We start from the raw sequence: 17965 nt of genomic DNA, 5'->3' as shown, positions 1-17965 counted from the left end.
TACGCTGACGACACCCAACTGGTCGTCACTATTGACAAACAGTGGACGGATGCGGACCTACGCTTCAAAAACTGCCTCTCTGATGTATTCAAATGGCTAAATATAAACCATTTAAGATGTAATAGTGCCAAGACAGAAATCATTCCACTAGGTAAAAATCTGTCTTTTTGTCCGAAAGACTGGTGGCCCTTAGGATCGGAGGCCCCTCCCAGTGCAGTATTATCAGCTCGGAACCTAGGCGTGCAATTCGACTCATCCCTTTCTTTCGATGACCACATTAGGATTACTGCCGGTCGCTGTTTTGGACTCATTAAATCCCTGAAGAAATTCTTCGAGTTCCTCCCCATTGCAGCCAGAAAATCAGTCGCGGTAGCCTTAATTCTCTCCCGACTTGATTACTGCAATGGATTAATGGCTGGAGTGAAAAAATCCACCCTCAGAAAGCTGCAGAGCATACAACATGCAGCTGCCAGATTGGTTTTACAACTCCCCAGAAGGTCATCAGCTTCAGCAGAATTAAAATCTCTGCACTGGTTACCTTTGCACAAGAGAATCCTCTTCAAACTGCTCCTCACAGTTTTTAAATCTACGCAAAACACAGGGCCCCACTACTTTGCAAAATCGCTTTACGCGTTACAATCCCCCGCGTTGTTTGAGATCCTCTGGGACAAATCTTGTTACGATCCCTAGATTCAAATACAAGACAAAAGGTGGGAAATCTTTTACTGTCCTGGCAGCCAAGGCCTGGAACAACCTTCCAGCTAATCTCAGACTTATTGAAAATGAGAACAGTTTCAGAAAACTCCTAAAGACATGGGTCTACCAACAACCAGACACCTTTGTATTGGCTGCCATCTAGCATTCAGCTTCAATTTTACACCACTTCCCACTTTTCAGTTATCCTCTGCAACTTGCTTAGCGCCATGATGCTCCCTTGGGAGCGAACGCTTGCGCTTTATAAATACACATAAATATCAAATATCAAATGAAGCCCTTGAACAGCGCATCCTTCCCCCAGATTGGCGACATGCGGAGATAGTGGTCTTCCACAAGCCAGGACGTCCGCCGGAGGAGCCCTCCTCATATCACCCTATCTCGTTCTTAAACTTCGAGCCTAAATTCTTAGCTAAGGTACTGGCAGACCGTCTACGCACGTACATCCATGAGCTTGTCCACCCGGACCAAGCAGGCTTATGCCGCATAGATCTACACGACACAACATCCATCGGGTGCATAATGCAATCGCTAAAGCCCCAGATCTTGGCCGCTCTGCAGCCCTCCTACTTGCTGACATTGATAAGGCTGGGAGTATTTATTTCTCTTCTTGCAAACACTCAACTTCCTCCCACGTTTCCTTTCATATGTCCTCCTGCTAAACACGGGTCTTTCAGCCTCAGTGCGGGTGTCGGGGACACACTCGGAACGATTGCCCAACCACCAGAGCACGAGACAGGGGTTTCCACTCTCCCCCCAACTCTTTGCTTAAGCGATTGAGCCCCTGGCGACATGGGTAAGGTGAGATACCCTGGTGCGGGATATGATTAGTCTGCAGAAACATCAAATAGAATCGCATTGTATGTGGACGACATCCTGTTGTTTTTCACAGACCCCCGGATTTCTGGTCCACATACCTTTCAAATCCTGCGAGTATTCGGAGACACCACTGGGCTTGAAACTAATATGGCGAAGTTCCTGCTGTTTCCGGTCTGTGGAGATTCGGGGAGGGGCACATGTTTGTTGCAACTCACTCACGCTACAGAGGGGTTCCGGTACCTATGGGTATTTACTTCCTTGCGTCCGACAGTCTCATGGTCACATAATGTTGCCCCTATCGTGCCACAACTTAGGGAGGAGATCAAAGAATGGTCACCTCTGCTTTTATCCTTATATGGGCGATTTGCCATCTTAAAGATGGTTTCCCACCGGCGAATACTATACCGACTTCAAAACTTCCATATGACATCCCCCCTTCATGGTTCCGGGAAATTAAGGTATCTGTTCCTGTAGGGAGGAGGCGCAGTTCAGGTGGGTCTTCAGACATGCACACAATCTACTTATTGTGGAGGGATCACTGCGGTTGACATTTCTACCTACTACACAGCCTCTCACCTACTCAATAGTAACGAGTGATGGAATAGTGTGCAGACAGATTAGGCTTTTATGGTTGAAAGATGAGCAATGCACCCTCAAGCCTTGCTCGACCTCCTATACTCCAGATAAAATCTGGATCATCTGCCACCAGAGTGTAATGTGGTCATATGACTACGGTGGGATTCAGTTAGAAGGATGGGATCGCGAGGGTGACTGATGCAGACAACTCCACTCTGGTACGGCACTTACCTACACCAGGTTTCCAAACTACCGGGGTTCAGGGCTTGGGACAATATTGGGATTTCAACACTTGGGGACGTAATGCAGTGGACTGTATTCACGTCCTTCCAACAATTACAAATAGAATTCCAGCTACACTGTAGTCAATTCTACAGATACCTTCAACTCAGGCATGCACTGATGCCGTACATACGTTCCCTGACAAGACCTGCCGGGCTTCCAACCACTGAAGGGACGGTTACTAATGGGAGACCTAGGCTTACACAACATTCGACAGGTTTACCAAACGCTAATCACTCATAACCGCACTACACTGGATACACTGCGAGCTACCTGGGAGGGCGATATCTCAGATCTCACCGCCGACCGAAGCTCTAGTAAGCCCTCATGGAGCTGCTATTGCAACCTGGTATTGTCTCATTCAATTTAAGTATCTACACAGTGTGTATTACACTAGGTCCCGGCTGTGGCGAATGGGTGTGATCCCGTCCCTCAACTGTCTCCGTTGTGGGGACGAAAAGATAACTTTTTTGCACACAGTGTGGAGCTGCAAGGCGCTTCTGCCCTACTGGCGAAGGGTGGCGTCCTGCCTAGAGCAAGTCTTATTGTGGCAACTAGCCCTAGACCCCAAACAATTTTTATTACATAGCACGGAGGGAATCAGTGGTAACCGATATAAGCAACACCTTATTTTTCTCGGAGAAACACTAGCTGAGCGAGACATTGCTCAACATTGGAAGGGGACTTTGTCACCGTCCGTGGGGGGGTGGAAACGCGCCATGGATAGATGCATGGGGATGGTAGTGGCAGTGTAAAAGGCACATAGGTGCCCACAGAAGCCTCACAAGATTTTGTCGAGTTGGGCCATATACAGAGGTATTGTTCTGCCTCATATCCCTCCCCCGGGATCCTCCATAGTATAAATCACTCATGCATGTGGGTTTTGTGCCTTCCAAGGTCAACAGCTATGATTCCACTGGACATTTGATTGGCTTTTCATGAGCTGGAGTGGGGTGTATTACCTGTGCCAAAGTAAGTAGTTATGGTTCAATTTCTTCTCTTGTACCAGCTATGCTGCTGTAATGCATATGTAATTGGGCGTCAGGGCCAGAATGTACTGGTGAAAATACCAAATAAAAACTTGTTAAAAAAAATAACTCTGATTCACATTTATAAAGCCAAGTGCGTATCCTACACGTTATGGCAGTGATATCGGGGGTATCGGTACTGTAGTATCATCCAGTTAGAACAAAATAAGCTTGCTAGGCGTCTACTGGCTGTCCAGCAAAGTTTACGAACATTTGTATTCCATGAGGAACTAGGTCTCATATACATTTCAGACACCATTAAACTCAGGCCTCTGCTATGCAGTATTTCTATTTGCATTAAGAGCGAGTCAACCCTGAATAGACAGATTATCAGGGATGGTCTCTCCCTGGACAACATGAGAGCAAATCCCTGGTTGAGATACATTAAGTCAGAACTTTCAGCTTTGGGTCGCCCTAGTTTGTTTTTATATCCTGAAGGAATAGTCAAGGCTGATTATATGTGGGTAAAACTGATTTTTTTTATTACGCCTCTACGCTGACACGGAAGGGCTTGAAATACAGACATCTGCTGCCCGGACTCACTGAGTGATCAAAACTTTACACTCCATTGAGCCGTATCTGACATGGGCTACTAATGTATATGGTTGCCAGCCTTTATCCAGGTTCAGAAGAAATCTTCTTCCTTTAATCAGCTTCCCCAAAGACTGGGAATCTCAGGGTACCCTTGGCCAATTGGAGTGTGACAACATTTCGGATCAGACCATTGCACATGCTGTTTTGTTTTGCACTTATTATACTTTTACCAGGAAAAGAATTCTGACACCCATCCTATAAGCTGCAAATTTTAACCAAGTAAGGCCTGAAATGCTCTTTCTTTTTATGCTTGGGGATGTCCGCACTGCGTGAATGAAAGGTTCTTTTTAAGCAGCATTGTCAAAATACCGGAGGCCTGGCCTTAATTAAATGTTTGTTTGGGTGGGATTCCTGTGGTTTTTGTTAGTTGTTTCATTTGTGAGTTTCTATGGTTGATAATATCCACTTGCTATTCCAGTCATCTGGTTGTGTGTTAATATTCATTGCACAATAGAAATGCATTTTGCTTCATTTCTTTAAAACTGCTTGTAAACTTTGCTTTGAGTGACGCTTTGACCTCTCAGGCTGACTATATGTTCGAAAATGTTTATTGCACTGTGGATATGTACTTTGACCCTCTTTTTGAACTTTGGTTGTGCATTTTATGATATTGACGTGATGCACTGAGCGTTTTATCTGATTTTATGTACCTTTTATGGTTATTTTTATTTAAACCGAATAAAGAATTTTACTACTACGCTCAAGATGAGGAGTTTCGAAGACCATGCAAGTCGCCCAGGGCTACTCATGAAAACCAAGTGTCTGCTTCACATAGAAGAACCTTATACTTAGAAGTGTGAGCCACTGAAAGCATCGTAACAACATTCAGCAGTCTCAAACAATGAACCCGAGTGAAAGAAGCAGGGCTGCGCCAAGGAGGAAAGCGCAGAAGACAAGGATCCACACGTTACCATCACTGCTGCGATCAGATATCATTCTTGGGCAAGGAGGGCAATGTGCTATGTAAAAAATGGCAGAATGCCACAGCAAGGTTACTCAAGCATGTCAGTCTTCTTTGTAACAGTTAACCAGACCACAGGAGCTCCTCACAAACAGCTTCTCCAAAATCCTCCAAGAGGACTAAGGTCCATTTGACATCAAGTTATCACTGATACGCACCCGAAAGGAACAACCTACACTTTTATCCAAGATCGCTGTGATTTGTACTTTAAATATAAATGTACTACTTCAAGAGCCCTATGATAATTATGTCCAGTATTGTGTTGTGTGCAGAAGTAAAGTATTTTTCTTTCTTATGTAAAAACACTGGCTGGACATTGATATTTTTGATTGATATGGTTTGGGTTGTTGATTTCAGAGTCTTGAATCTCACTTCACCTCCCTGAATAATCCCTGGACTGCTCAACTTTGCTATCCTAAAATTCAAGTGCTAAAATGGTGTACTTGGGGCTCGATTTTGGGACCAATAATAAACGTTATCCCAAGGATACCAGGATATATATATACATTAATCTCCACAATCTGAGCCTAGCAACTCATCTGCCCTGGGGTTTCTGAAAAAGTTCCCACAATGATGATGAGTAGTGATAGATGAGCAACAAACCATGAGGGATGATGATGATGAAGTAAAATTGAGGAATAATGAAGAAATGAACGAAAATGAATGAGGAGTGAGAGCTGAGGAGTAAGAGATGAGGAGTGAGGGATGGAAGTAGGATCGAGGGTGGCCCAAAATGATTCTATACAGATGACACCCAATAATCAATTTAGGGTTATTTGAACATGGGGCCCAAAACCCAAAACTCCGGGCATAGTGCAAGCCAGGCATTCTGCACATGAATATCAGCATGAAATGTTCTGGGTGCAGAACCCTCAAAGTACTTGATGTGTGACTGGCAACAATCTCAATGTAACATCAATGTTAACATACCCTCCTTAGCTTCAGAAAGGAATTAAAACAACATTGTTAAACCAATTTTTCTTATTTAACCAAGTCTCCAATCAAAGCATATTAATACCCGTTTGTCAACACCACATTCCACATATATTCCCCTCCCCCCCACCACACCCACCAAGCCACATAATCGAGGGTGGCCCAAAATGATTCTATACAGATGACACCCAATAATCAATTTAGGGTTATTTGAACATGGGGCCTTAAACCCAAAACTCCGGGCATAGTGCAAGCCAGGCATTCTGCACATGAATATCAGCATGAAATGTTCTGGGTGCAGAACCCTCAAAGTACTTGATGTGTGACTGGCAACAATCTCAATGTAACATCAATGTTAACATACCATCCTTAGCTTCAGAAAGGAATTAAAACAACATTGTTAAACCAATTTTTCTTATTTAACCAAGTCTCCAATCAAAGCATATTAATACCCGTTTGTCAACACCACATTCCACATATATTCCCCTCCCCCCCCACCACACCCACCAAGCCACATAATTGACTACTAGATGCCCAAAACTGCATGCAGTACTTAGGAATTTATCTAAACATATAATTGAACAAACCATAGTCAACTACCTGTTTATCCAGCGGCCAAATGCAGCCACGTACTACTGCAGTCCTGTCTAACAGTACTATCGTAAAAGTTTTTTTGTTTTCCTGTGGAAATTCTATTTTTTCATAACAGTTGTGCCAGTGAAAGAAAATATTTTGCGTCACCTACCAAGTTAGCACTTTGCTTTAAAAACTAGAAATCCCATGCCTTATTATTTTGCACAAGCCTAGAAATGCAACATTGTCTGCTTGAAGAGAAGTACTAGCTGGGGAGGGGTGTAGAGTAGTGGTCTTGGGGGAGTGGAATGAGTAAGAATAAAATTATTGATAAAGACAGTGCAGGATGGATTCACTATCACTCTGTTAGCTTCGAGTTGGTGGTACAAGCCCACCAGCACACACAGCCCCACCGTCATACAGAACAATGGGAGTGCTGCAGTGCTTATACTGCTTGACCTCTCCGCGGGCTTTCGACACGGTCGATCACGGCACTCTGGTCGACCGTGTCACAGCAACAGGAATATCAACAAGCATTTACAATGCAATGGTCTCGGCATTGTTGAAGTTAGAACTATTGGCATTGCTCATGACATTATTTTTATTTATGTTTTGGTTTTTAAAACACAAATAAATGGCATTTTGTCATTTACAATGCCAATAGCTTAATCGCTCGCAAATGCATGACCTATTGCATTTACACCAACACAGAGCCACACACACAAAGCCACCCACACACACATACAAAGCCACCCACACAGTCATTCACATAGAGCCACCCACACACACAGAGCCACCCTCACATAGAGCCACCTAGTGCAGTGCCTGTTCTCTGTGGGTGTCACTCCCATAGCATTGGTGCACTGCCTGTTCTCTGTGGGTGTCACTTTACAGCATTGGTGCAGTGCCTGTTCTCTATGGGTGTCATTCCTATAGCACTGGTGCAGTGCCTGTCCCCTATGGGTGTCACTATCATAGCATTGGTGCAGTGCCTGTTCTCTATGGGTGTCACTCCCATTGCACTGGTGCAGTGCCGGTTCTCTATGGGTGTCATTCCGATTGCACTGGTGCAGTGCCTGTTCCCTATGGGTGTCACTATCATAGCATTGGTGCAGTGCCTGTTCTCTATGGGTGTCATTCCCATTGCACTGGTGTAGTGCCTGTTCCCTATGGGTGTCACTATCATAGCATGCGAAAACTATGCTAGATTCAGAAATAACTTAAAAACCTGGCTTTTCCAGAAATAAACCCACGGACCAAATTTACCCCTTACTTCGGTTCATCGCTACGTCATCGGCGCCGGGAAACCCTTTTTGGGTAGCTGTGCGCCATACAAGTGTAAAAAATAAATAAATAAATAGCATTGGTGCAGTGCCTGTTCTCTATGGGTGTCACTCCCATTGCACTGGAGCAGTGCCTGTTCTCTATGGGTGTCACTCTCACAGCATTGGTGCAGTGCCTGTTCTCTATGGGTGTCATTCCTATAGCATTGGTGCAGTGCCTGTTCCCTATGGGTGTCACTATCATAGCATTGGTGCAGTGCCTGTTCTCTATGGGTGCCATTCCCATTGCACTGGTGCAGTGCCTGTTCCCTATGGGTGTCAATCTCACAGCATTGGTGCAGTGCCTATTCTCTATGGGTGTCATTCCCATTGCACTGGTGCAGTGCCTGTTCCCTATGGGTGTCACTCTCACAGCATTGGTGCAGTGCCGGATCTCTATGGGTGTCATTCCCATTGCACTGGTGCAGTGCCTGTTCTCTATGGGTGTCATTCCTATAGCATTGGTGCAGTGCCTGTTCCCTATGGTTGTCACTTTAATAGCATTGGTGCAGTGCCTGTTCTCTATGGGTGTCACTCCCATTGCACTGGTGCAGTGCCTGTTCTCTGTGGGTGTCACTCCCATAGCATTGGTGCAGTGCCTGTTCTCTATGGGTGTCACTCTCACAGCATTGGTGCAATGCATGTTCTCTATGGGTGTCATTCCTATAGCATTGGTGCAGTGCATGTTCCCTATGGGTGTCACTATCATAGCATTGGTGCAGTGCCTTTTCTCTATGGGTGCCATTCCCATTGCACTGGTGCAGTGCCTGTTCTCTATGGGTGTCGTTCCCATTGCACTGGTGCAGTGGCTGTTCTCTGTGGGTGTCACTCCCATAGCATTGGTGCAGTGCCTGTTCTCTATGGGTGTCACTCTCACAGCATTGTTGCAGTGCCTGTTCTCTATGGGTGTCATTCCTATAGCATTGGTGCAGTGCCTGTTCCCTATCGGTGTCACTCCCATTGCACTGGTGCAGTGCCTGTTCTCTGTGGGTGTCACTCCCATAGCATAACTTGCAAGCACAGAATAAATAAATGTGGCACTTTTATTATTACAAGAGGTGTGTACATGAAGGGTTCTTTTGTGCTGAGGCGACACTATAGGTGTTTATGCAATCTACCTAGTTTTGAAGAGTACAGAGGAGGTCTGCGTTAATACTAACGAGTGGTACGGCATCTGGCTTCAATTACCACAGGCCCACAAGCTTTGGCAGGGAGCCAGCATGCGCGCACACACAGCTGAAAACAAAATGACCTGGATAAGGTGAATGCGCACAAAGCATCTGGCTTCAACAGCTAGTAATTGATGAAATATAGACTTCTGGTGCGCGTCCTCGTACGGAATATGCAGGAAGCGGAGCAGCTCAAAAGCCTATGGCCTATTGCGTGCTGGCTTGTAAAAACACAGCCATGCGCGGGCCAATTGACATGCAGCTGCCATAAATTCTGAACCCATTTCACGCGCTTCTCTGGAATGTCTAGGTTAGCTCGCCGAACTGCTCTCTAGAGGACTCTGAAGCCACACCCACTCTGTGGGATGTAGGCTGAGCCCTAAAAAGTACTGTCTCACTTCTCTCCTCCTTCCTTACTAACCGAGAGCAGTCCGTGTCGTTTGGTAACTTTTCATCATCATAAACAAAACAGAGAAGAGGAGGGTCCAAGGGGATGTTTACTGACTTAGCACAGCTACAACCCCCAAGTACAATACTTTTAGCAAACACAGAATAGCTGTGGGTCAAACAAAGACACTATCGACTAGAAATGTACCTGACTATAAGAGAATGTGACACTAAACAAGCTGGATACTTTCCATTTGTGAAAAATACCCATCAGTATTACGACCGATACCGCCCTAGTTTAAACAAATATCTACTTTGTATAGTGACCTTGCACTATACAAAGTAGATATTTGTTTAAACTACTTGAACTATCGCACTGGTTTTATCATCTTGGAAGCAGAGAGGTACTATTTAAACATATTTTCCTCTCTTCTCTCCAATTTTAGTTTTTTCACTATTTTTCACATTTTCACATATCTCACGCACTGCTGTATAGTTACTTCCACTAGCCCACATACTTTCAGCTCACTGGGATACCCATTTTTATAACCCAAATCATTATTTCAATGGGCACGAGCTATTACCCTTCCTGGTGAGAAGGATCCCAGATGATGACAAGGGCGGTATCGGTCGTAATACTGATAGGTATTTTTCACAAATGGAAAGTATCCAGCTTGTTTAGTGTCACATTCTCTTATAGTCAGGTACATTTCTAGTCGATAGAGTGTCCTTGTTTGACCCACAGCTATTCTGTGTTTGCTAAAAACTTTTCATCATCACCATTTGTTCTACCTTGTGGTGTCCCCCAGGGATCCTCGCTAAGTCCGACACTTTTTAACATCTATGTGGCGGACTTGGCGAGGATCATTAAAGCGCATCATCTAGCGTTAACATCATACGCAGATGATACTCAGCTTGTTCTGGCGGTCAATAACAACGGACAGAAAGTGGCTCGCAACTTCCAACTTGAAATGCTTCGATAAGTACGTGGATGACCGAGAATCGCCTTAAACTAAACTCGGATAAAACTGAGGTAATGGTTTTTGGCAATCTCTCACCGGCCTGGTCTCCAACTTGGTGGCCAGAAGACCTTGGACTACCTCCCACCCCGGTCACCAAAGTTAGAAACGTTGGGGTGATTTTTGACAGCAAACTGTCATTCATGCATCATGCTAACGCGGTGGTCTCCTCCGCGTTTTTTACAATAAGAATGATCAGGAAACTCCTCCCCTATCTTCCCACAAACACAATAAAAACCTTAGTCAGCACTCTGGTGATGTCACTGATTGACTATTGTAACGGACTCCTCGTCAATGCCCAAGAAAAAGTAATGAACAGACTGCAGCTGGTACAGAACGCAGACTGATTACAGGGACACCCAAGTTTAAATCAATCTCAAACAATCCGACAGCTTCACTGGCTACCGGTAAGACTCAGAGTTAAATTCAAAGCCTTATGTATAGCTTTTAAAACTATCCATGCATCAGGACCTGCTTTTTTGAAACAATCCCTATGTCCCTACAGACCGGCACATGTACTACGGTCCTCCAAAGCAAGCCTCCTAGAGGTTCCAAAAACAAAGAAAGTATCCTGGGGTGACAGATCTTTCACAATCACAACGGCCAAACTTTGGAACATCCTGCTGCACCAAATTAAAATCACTACATCCTTAATAACCTTCCGTAAACAGCTACAAACCTGGCTTTTCAATCAATAAACACCTACCATACAATCACTCTATCCTAAGCGCCGGGACACCTTTGGGTATTTGCGCGCTCAACAAATCTTATAAATAAAAAAATAAACAGAGAAAGCATTAAAGTGCTGGATGAAAATGCTCAAATCATCTTGAACCGCAGGTAAGTACTGTGGACACATTTCATCATTTTTACAAGCTTGTATAATCATAGTTCGGTGCTACTAGCTATATGCAAATTAGTTTTACCCATACCAAAGGGCCAGTTTATATTGCACAGCCAGGCCTCATTGTTCAGAGCAAGATTACAAGCAACCCTGGACATGTTTTAGATTTGGTTGGGCCTCATCAATGCTGTGCAGCATAGGGCCCTAGGCACAGTTATCCTGCGGATGAAAAGGTCAAATTAAAAATAACTCTGCTACAAAAAAACATAATAGGATCTGAAAATGAAGGAATGAAGGAATGAAAAAATGAGCGAATGAATGAACCAAAATTCTAAAAGTGATCTAAAAAAGCATCTCAACTACAATAACCTGAATAGTGTCAGAGGATTCACAAAACGAAAGAATGCAAACGATTTAAAGGTGAGAAGAGGGAGAATGAAAGAGGGGGAGAGAAGTTCCAAATGCTCACCCTTAGCTCTGACCCACGATTTTGTAGAGTGATTAATTGGTGTGTACATACCAAGCAAGGGTGTCTACTGTGGTTGTGCCTCTTGAAACACATTAAACAAAAGTAGGAACCAGCTTTAAGGACCCACTTGTACCCAGGCATTGCACAATCCTCTGCTTGTTTACAGGGTGCTAGTGAAGATAGATAAGGTAGTTGGAAATAGGATCACTCTGAGAGCTGTCGAATTTAAATGGGTCTAAATTATTACTTGATGGGATCTTAAAAAAATGTTCCACTATCAAAAGTCACAGGTGCACAAAACTATTGACTGAGCGGGATGTGTGTAGTGAATAATTTGTTAATTTTTCTTAAAAGATTTCCTATGTGAAGGAAACTATGTTCTCATTCGACCTGTATTTCCACTTTGATCTCACCATCATGTAGTAAAATATGATATACCCGCTCACCCTGTTTCTTCTCCACATAACTAATCATGCAGTTAATTACTGACCCCATTCTCTTTGTAATATACTTGTTTAGTTTCTCATCTTATTTTTTTCTGTCTTTTTCACATAGAACATTATAAAATCCATCAATTGCACACAGCTTTACAAAGAACCATATTATTTACTCATTTCATACACATACAAATACACCACTTAATTAGTCACAAAAGGCACTTCTCAAAAAACACCCAACCTAATGTGGAGAACATTTTCTTTCTTCTTCCACAATAGTTGTCTCATAACTGGGGTACTCCACTATGGTCAAGGCATGTTTCGGTGGAATTATTACTTTCTAACCACTTCCTTAGGACCTAGATCAGATTATCTTCTAATTTCCCCCCAAAAAGTGTAGGGTTTGTTCTTTTGTAGCCCACTACCATCTCATCATCTGACACATAGAGCTCCCTATATCATAAGTCGATGTGTGACTGTCGCATTACAGACAAAAACTCCAGGGTTTCAATCCAGTATCAATCTTTAGCTTTACAAGGTGGTCTCTGCTGGAACGGTTTGCTGAAGGATCCATGTTTGTGATTATACAAAGATGGAGTAATGAAAGCTCCCCGATGGAAAGGTCTAACAACATTGGCAAGCTAAATATTGTTATCCTGCATGATCATATATAAAAAAAAGAATACATTGGGATCTGTAAAATGAGAACAGCTTGTGTAGATAAATAATTATACTGGACGGAACATGAACTCCATAATACCTCTAAGATCACTCACAAGTTACAAATTATACCTATGCAAAAGCACCTTGAAAGTTAATAATCATGCAATTAGTGAGAAAAAGTAGAAATTCACAGTATTAAACATCCCAATACCAAGTTATATTGAAGGAAAAAATGGCACTTTCCTTGCCTGCTGAGCAGCAAAGAAAGATACCTATATGGAGCCTAGTAGAGACTATAAGGGATTAAAGTTATGTGATCTGATATTAAGATCGCATGTGTTATTGTAGTCTGGACAACCTGGATTTAGTAAATGTTGCATAAATCTGGGGATTTCAGGATTCAGACTGCCCCAACTATTTCTAGTTACTAGGTACTTTCGTGGTGTGGCATGGAGTTGACCCCAATCTGGATCAAGTAATATGCTCACCACTTATAACGATTGCCAGCCACCACTGAGAATACTGCTGCAAATTTCTGCATGAATTGGATGGAATTATGGATCAGTTTTCTTGATTAACATTTTTTTAAATGAACAAGGAATTTTAAGAAATAAGCAGTAGCACAGCTTCGCCTCCAGTAGGATGGCTTGAAAGATCAAATTAACCATCAACCCCTAAGGTGAAGGGAATTATTAGATATACTGAACTACAAGCAGGAAGGTGGAAGTTAACAATCAGCTATACCTAGCCAGTCGTTATAAGTGGTCCTCCTAATTCAGGGAGGAGGGGCTGTTATATGTATTTGGGGAATCAGATGCGGGTTACTGTGTATCAACACCAATTCAAACAGGTTTTTCCAAAGAGTTTTATACAGATATTTCAGCAAGCGATAGCAGCCAAGTCTTGGAGCAAGCCAACAAAACAAACAAGGAGCACTTATAATGAGGGTCTTAAGTCTGGGAAGTGTTGCATTGGAAGACATTTCCAAGGTGAGCTCAATATGATAATGTGGACTCAGCTTTTGTGTCAGAACAAGGAGGCACCATTTGCATAGGATTGTTCAGCTGCAAACTTAGAATCACTCTTTGTCCTGTAAGATGCATAAGCCTCATCGGTTCATAAACCAGGAACCCTTAGTCTCTTAATGACTATTGAGTTACACCAACCTGAACATGAACTCGACCACAGGACACTGATTGTGGAATCTGGCCACTCTCACAACATCTCCAATACGGTACCTAAGAATGGAAAATAAAAGCAGTATTCGTTAGTTAACAAGATTACAGGCTGTGGAAATAAAGGCTGCTTAATCACAAAGACCAAACTTTGATCACTGAAATCAATGAAGGGTGTTCATAAAAAGATTAGTAAAATGTGGTTAGCCTTGAGTAGGTGTAATGTACAAGACTTCTGCAAGAAGATGGAAAACCGCAGAGTAATGGATATGGACTATTTAATGGGTGAATGTTATGGTGCTCGAGGACTGTAAGGTTTGGGGAGAGGGGTATTGGTGTTTGAGAGGAAACACTGGATGAGGTTTGGGAGATAATACCAAATTGCATAAAGCCAACTGAGCAGGGGACATTTATGTGGGATATGCAGTGGAACATTATGAAAACTTTGCTACATTAGTTTTATGCGGGTTTTGCAGATAAGACCACTGAACATTCAGCAAATGATATCAGAGGAGAAGGTGCTAGGGCCATTGATACATATGCAATCTGCAGATTGGATTCAGATGGGTGACTAAGGAGGCTGGGAAGGGGATACACACAGGGGATTAGCAGAAATGTGCATTAGCTAGGGAATACGCATAAGTTAGCCACAGAGGTAGACGGGTATATAAGAGCTCTGAAAGAGTCCAGACAAGGTGGTGATGTTTTAAAGGCTCGAGGGCACCGACAAAATGTAAAAGCCACTAGAGAAATCAGATCTTCCCAGAAAGTCTCATTCTTACAGCTCTGGCAGACGATACACAGCATTATTATGCTGATAAAGATTGCACTTCCATGGGTGCTGGAGGGCGCGTAAGCAAAATGGCTGCACTTGCGTGAAGCTCTCACAGCCCAGAGCGAATAAACAGCATTATCCTGTCCTAGGAGAGCAGAGAAGGTGCCCAAAGGATGATCCAGCGTGGTAATTAACTGGCTGCAACGCTATCGAAGATAGACGGGCCATGGTGCAGCGATATTCTCACTGAGAGCGGAGATCCGCATATAGCGGTCGGTTGGTGAGTGGGTCGCATTAATGGCGGCCGTCCAGGGAGCCGTGCGCTGCTGACAAGCTGCGACCGAGCGAGTGGCTGGGCCTCCCTGCTAAGAGAGAAGCAGTGACGGCGGCTGTGATTGACGGAGGCTCCGTCACTGTTGACTTCACGCACCGCTCCTGGAGGCGGGCGCACTGTGCCAGCAGGTGACTACGGAGAGCAGCCTAACCAGCGGGGCCGAGGTTATGGTGAGTGGGACTGCTGCCCTCCCTTCAACACAAGCCCACACAAGGAAGTTAAAATACACAAAGCCAACCTCCAGCGAACAACGTGAAAAGAGACCCCAAAAAGAAAGATGCGCATACAGCTGTGGGGACTGCCACTCCGAGGCCTTGTGCTTCCGCATATGAGGTGGTGCTGGCAGGAGTGCTGTGGCGCGGGGGGCCTCACGGCGGTGAGGTCCGCTGGACTGCATGCCACACGATGCAAGAGGATTGACACCCGCGCTCGCTCACGGAGGGCAGGACGAGGGTGTGGGACTAGTGCGGGGATCAAGCAGAGATTGGCGGCATTGTCAAGGCACTTTCAGGGGTCAACACAAGTCAAGGAAAAATAAAAAGAGAGAATAAACAAACATCTGGGTGCGCGGTCACCACCTGAAGACTGAGCGGTGGTGGGCACTGCAACGGTTACTGAACAATTACAGCCCCCCTGCGGCCCCTCTTGGAAGGGAGTAGTGTGGCAAAGAATGCCAGGGAGCCCTCCGCCCACACTCTAGAGTATTGCTGACTGGACCTAGCGCTGCATCGCGACTGTGGCGATGATGACAGGGGTGCTGGGACGGTAGGCCCCGAGGTGAGGCAAAGAACTCGTGCTGCCTAAAGTAAATACTATACAGTGGGATGTGACCGGATAGATGCCCACACTTGCTTAAGAGGAGTGAGGTGCCAGCGTGGGACCTGTGCGGGGCCCAGTGCGGAATAAACAAAGGCACCAACGCACTTCACTGTGATGTCTGTGCTGATATACCTGGTGGGGGCTAGAAAGTAGCGGGTAGTAGCGTGCGACATCAAGCGCCGGCGGCTTGTACACACGGACCAGAAGGTGAAGACTCATAATTGGTGAGGCTAACAACATTTCCACAAATGGGAGGTAGGGCGCTGAACTGGAAAATATACAATAGAAGCCTGATTCGCTTGTCTGGAGGCCTAGGCTGAAGCAGAGGCCCCCCATCTCGACTGCTGATCTTCCCTAGACGCCCGAAGAGGAAAATCTGTGCGCATATCTTGCAGGACTGTGCTGAGGCAACCCATATCGCGGCAAGACTAATAATGTGCAAAAGTGACGGCAAGCAAACAAAACTGCAATTTGAGGCCCGGAGGGGCACTCGAACGCAAAGCGGAGAGCCAAGTGAAGATATGGCGGACAACCCATCTGACGAAGCCCAGCCCTTGGCAAGTAATTTGAAAGAATTGCTCCTCACTATGAAAAGCAGTCCAGTCTCTATTGAAACTAAGATGGACAGTATGAATGCACAGGTGGACATACTCACTCGTAAAATTGACCAGCATGACGTGAGACTAAAGGAAGCAGAACACCGCATATCTGCGATCGAAGATATATAAAATAGCCGAAAACCGCAATTAACAGATATTGACAAACTACTGAGAGAAACAGCAGCATAGAATGAGGACCTAGAAGCGCGATCACAACGCAATAACATCAGATTCCTAGGAGTGACAGAATCCGCCAACACAGGGAGAATGGAGGAATATGTTGAATGCCTACTAACAATAGTCTTTGAAAAACGGGTTCTCTACCATGTTCATAGGAGAACAGGCGCATCAGTCACCTGCTGCCCGTCCTCTGCCTGGAACCCCACCAAGACCAATATTCGCCAGGATTTAAAATTATCGGGATTGAGACACTGCTTTAAGACTGGCAAGAGAAAAGAAAGAACTGACGAATGATCGCAATGTATCCTGATTTTACTATACCAGTGTAGGAAGCCCACAAGAAATTCTTACAGGTCAAAAAGAAGCTGCAACAAGCGAACATAACTTATGCCATGGTGTACCCGGCACACCTTCGCATAACACACCAAGGCAAGCAATTCTTCTGCACCAACTCTCAACAGCTGCTGACTTCTACAAGCAAAAGACATACAATTGATGGACGGAATGCAGAACAAATCAAAACATTCACCCCCAGTCAAAAGATCTGGGTTAAATCCATCATTCTTTTGCTCACCATGCCACCCAAGTTTAGACCTGGCCATATGCAAATCAGTCTTTACCCTGTGCCTCCTGGGAACAGTCCAGCCCGAACTGCCAAGCCAGGTCCTCCCTGGACCGGAAACAGGCATCCTAGAACAAGACTAAGTAAGAGACCATACGAAGCAGAGAGTAGCAACTGTTTGTGATGGATTAAATATGCTTGCACTCGTGAACTCCTGAGACCACAACAGATGACTCTGGGCACCCTCGCACTGGCAAGGTGGAACCGATGGGGCCTCTTGCGAGACCCCTTGCAGGACATCCCTCTCTTCATCTGGTATCGTTAATCTAATATGGTTTGGTTCAGAATTTTTTTTTTAGTCCTGTTGTTGCTATGCCTATTTGATTTGTAATACGCAGGTGGTCTTGATAATGCACCTACGGCCATGACAATTCAACCTGTGCTGGTTGCCAACTGTATATTCGCAAGGAGCTTGGCTAGCATGTCAGACCTTTAGCTCTAGACCACCAATATAATTAGTCGCAGAACTATAGCTTGGTTCGCTCTTTGGGATGGGACAGGTGAGAAAATGGTTCAGGCAAGTTAGGGATGATGTTGTGGGGGGGACAGGATGGTTTCATTAGAGAGCAGAAATTTCACGACAGAAAATGGTAGAAGCACAGTCATTGTACACTGGAATAGAAAATGTTAGCGATCCTGCCACCCATATGGAGCACACAGCGCGAAAATGA

The 17965-nt window shown here is 44.6% G+C and overlaps 1 protein-coding gene across 1 annotated transcript in view; it reads right to left on the bottom strand.

Moving 5' to 3' along the window:
* The window catches only part of GHDC (GH3 domain containing), a 189915-nt gene that overhangs the window by 110226 nt on the left and 61724 nt on the right, over positions 1-17965 (bottom strand). Inside the window, exon 6 of the mRNA XM_078645401.1 lies at positions 13957-14028. Within this exon, the coding sequence (XP_078501527.1) occupies positions 13957-14028 (72 nt within the window). The remainder of the gene's footprint in view (positions 1-13956; positions 14029-17965) is intronic.

Source organism: Lissotriton helveticus, chromosome 5_1 (assembly GCF_964261635.1).
Source record: "Lissotriton helveticus chromosome 5_1, aLisHel1.1, whole genome shotgun sequence".
NCBI classification, from domain to species: domain Eukaryota; kingdom Metazoa; phylum Chordata; class Amphibia; order Caudata; family Salamandridae; genus Lissotriton; species Lissotriton helveticus.
The sequence above is the reverse complement of the archived record's forward strand: the minus strand, read 5'-3'. Positions and strand labels throughout refer to the sequence as shown.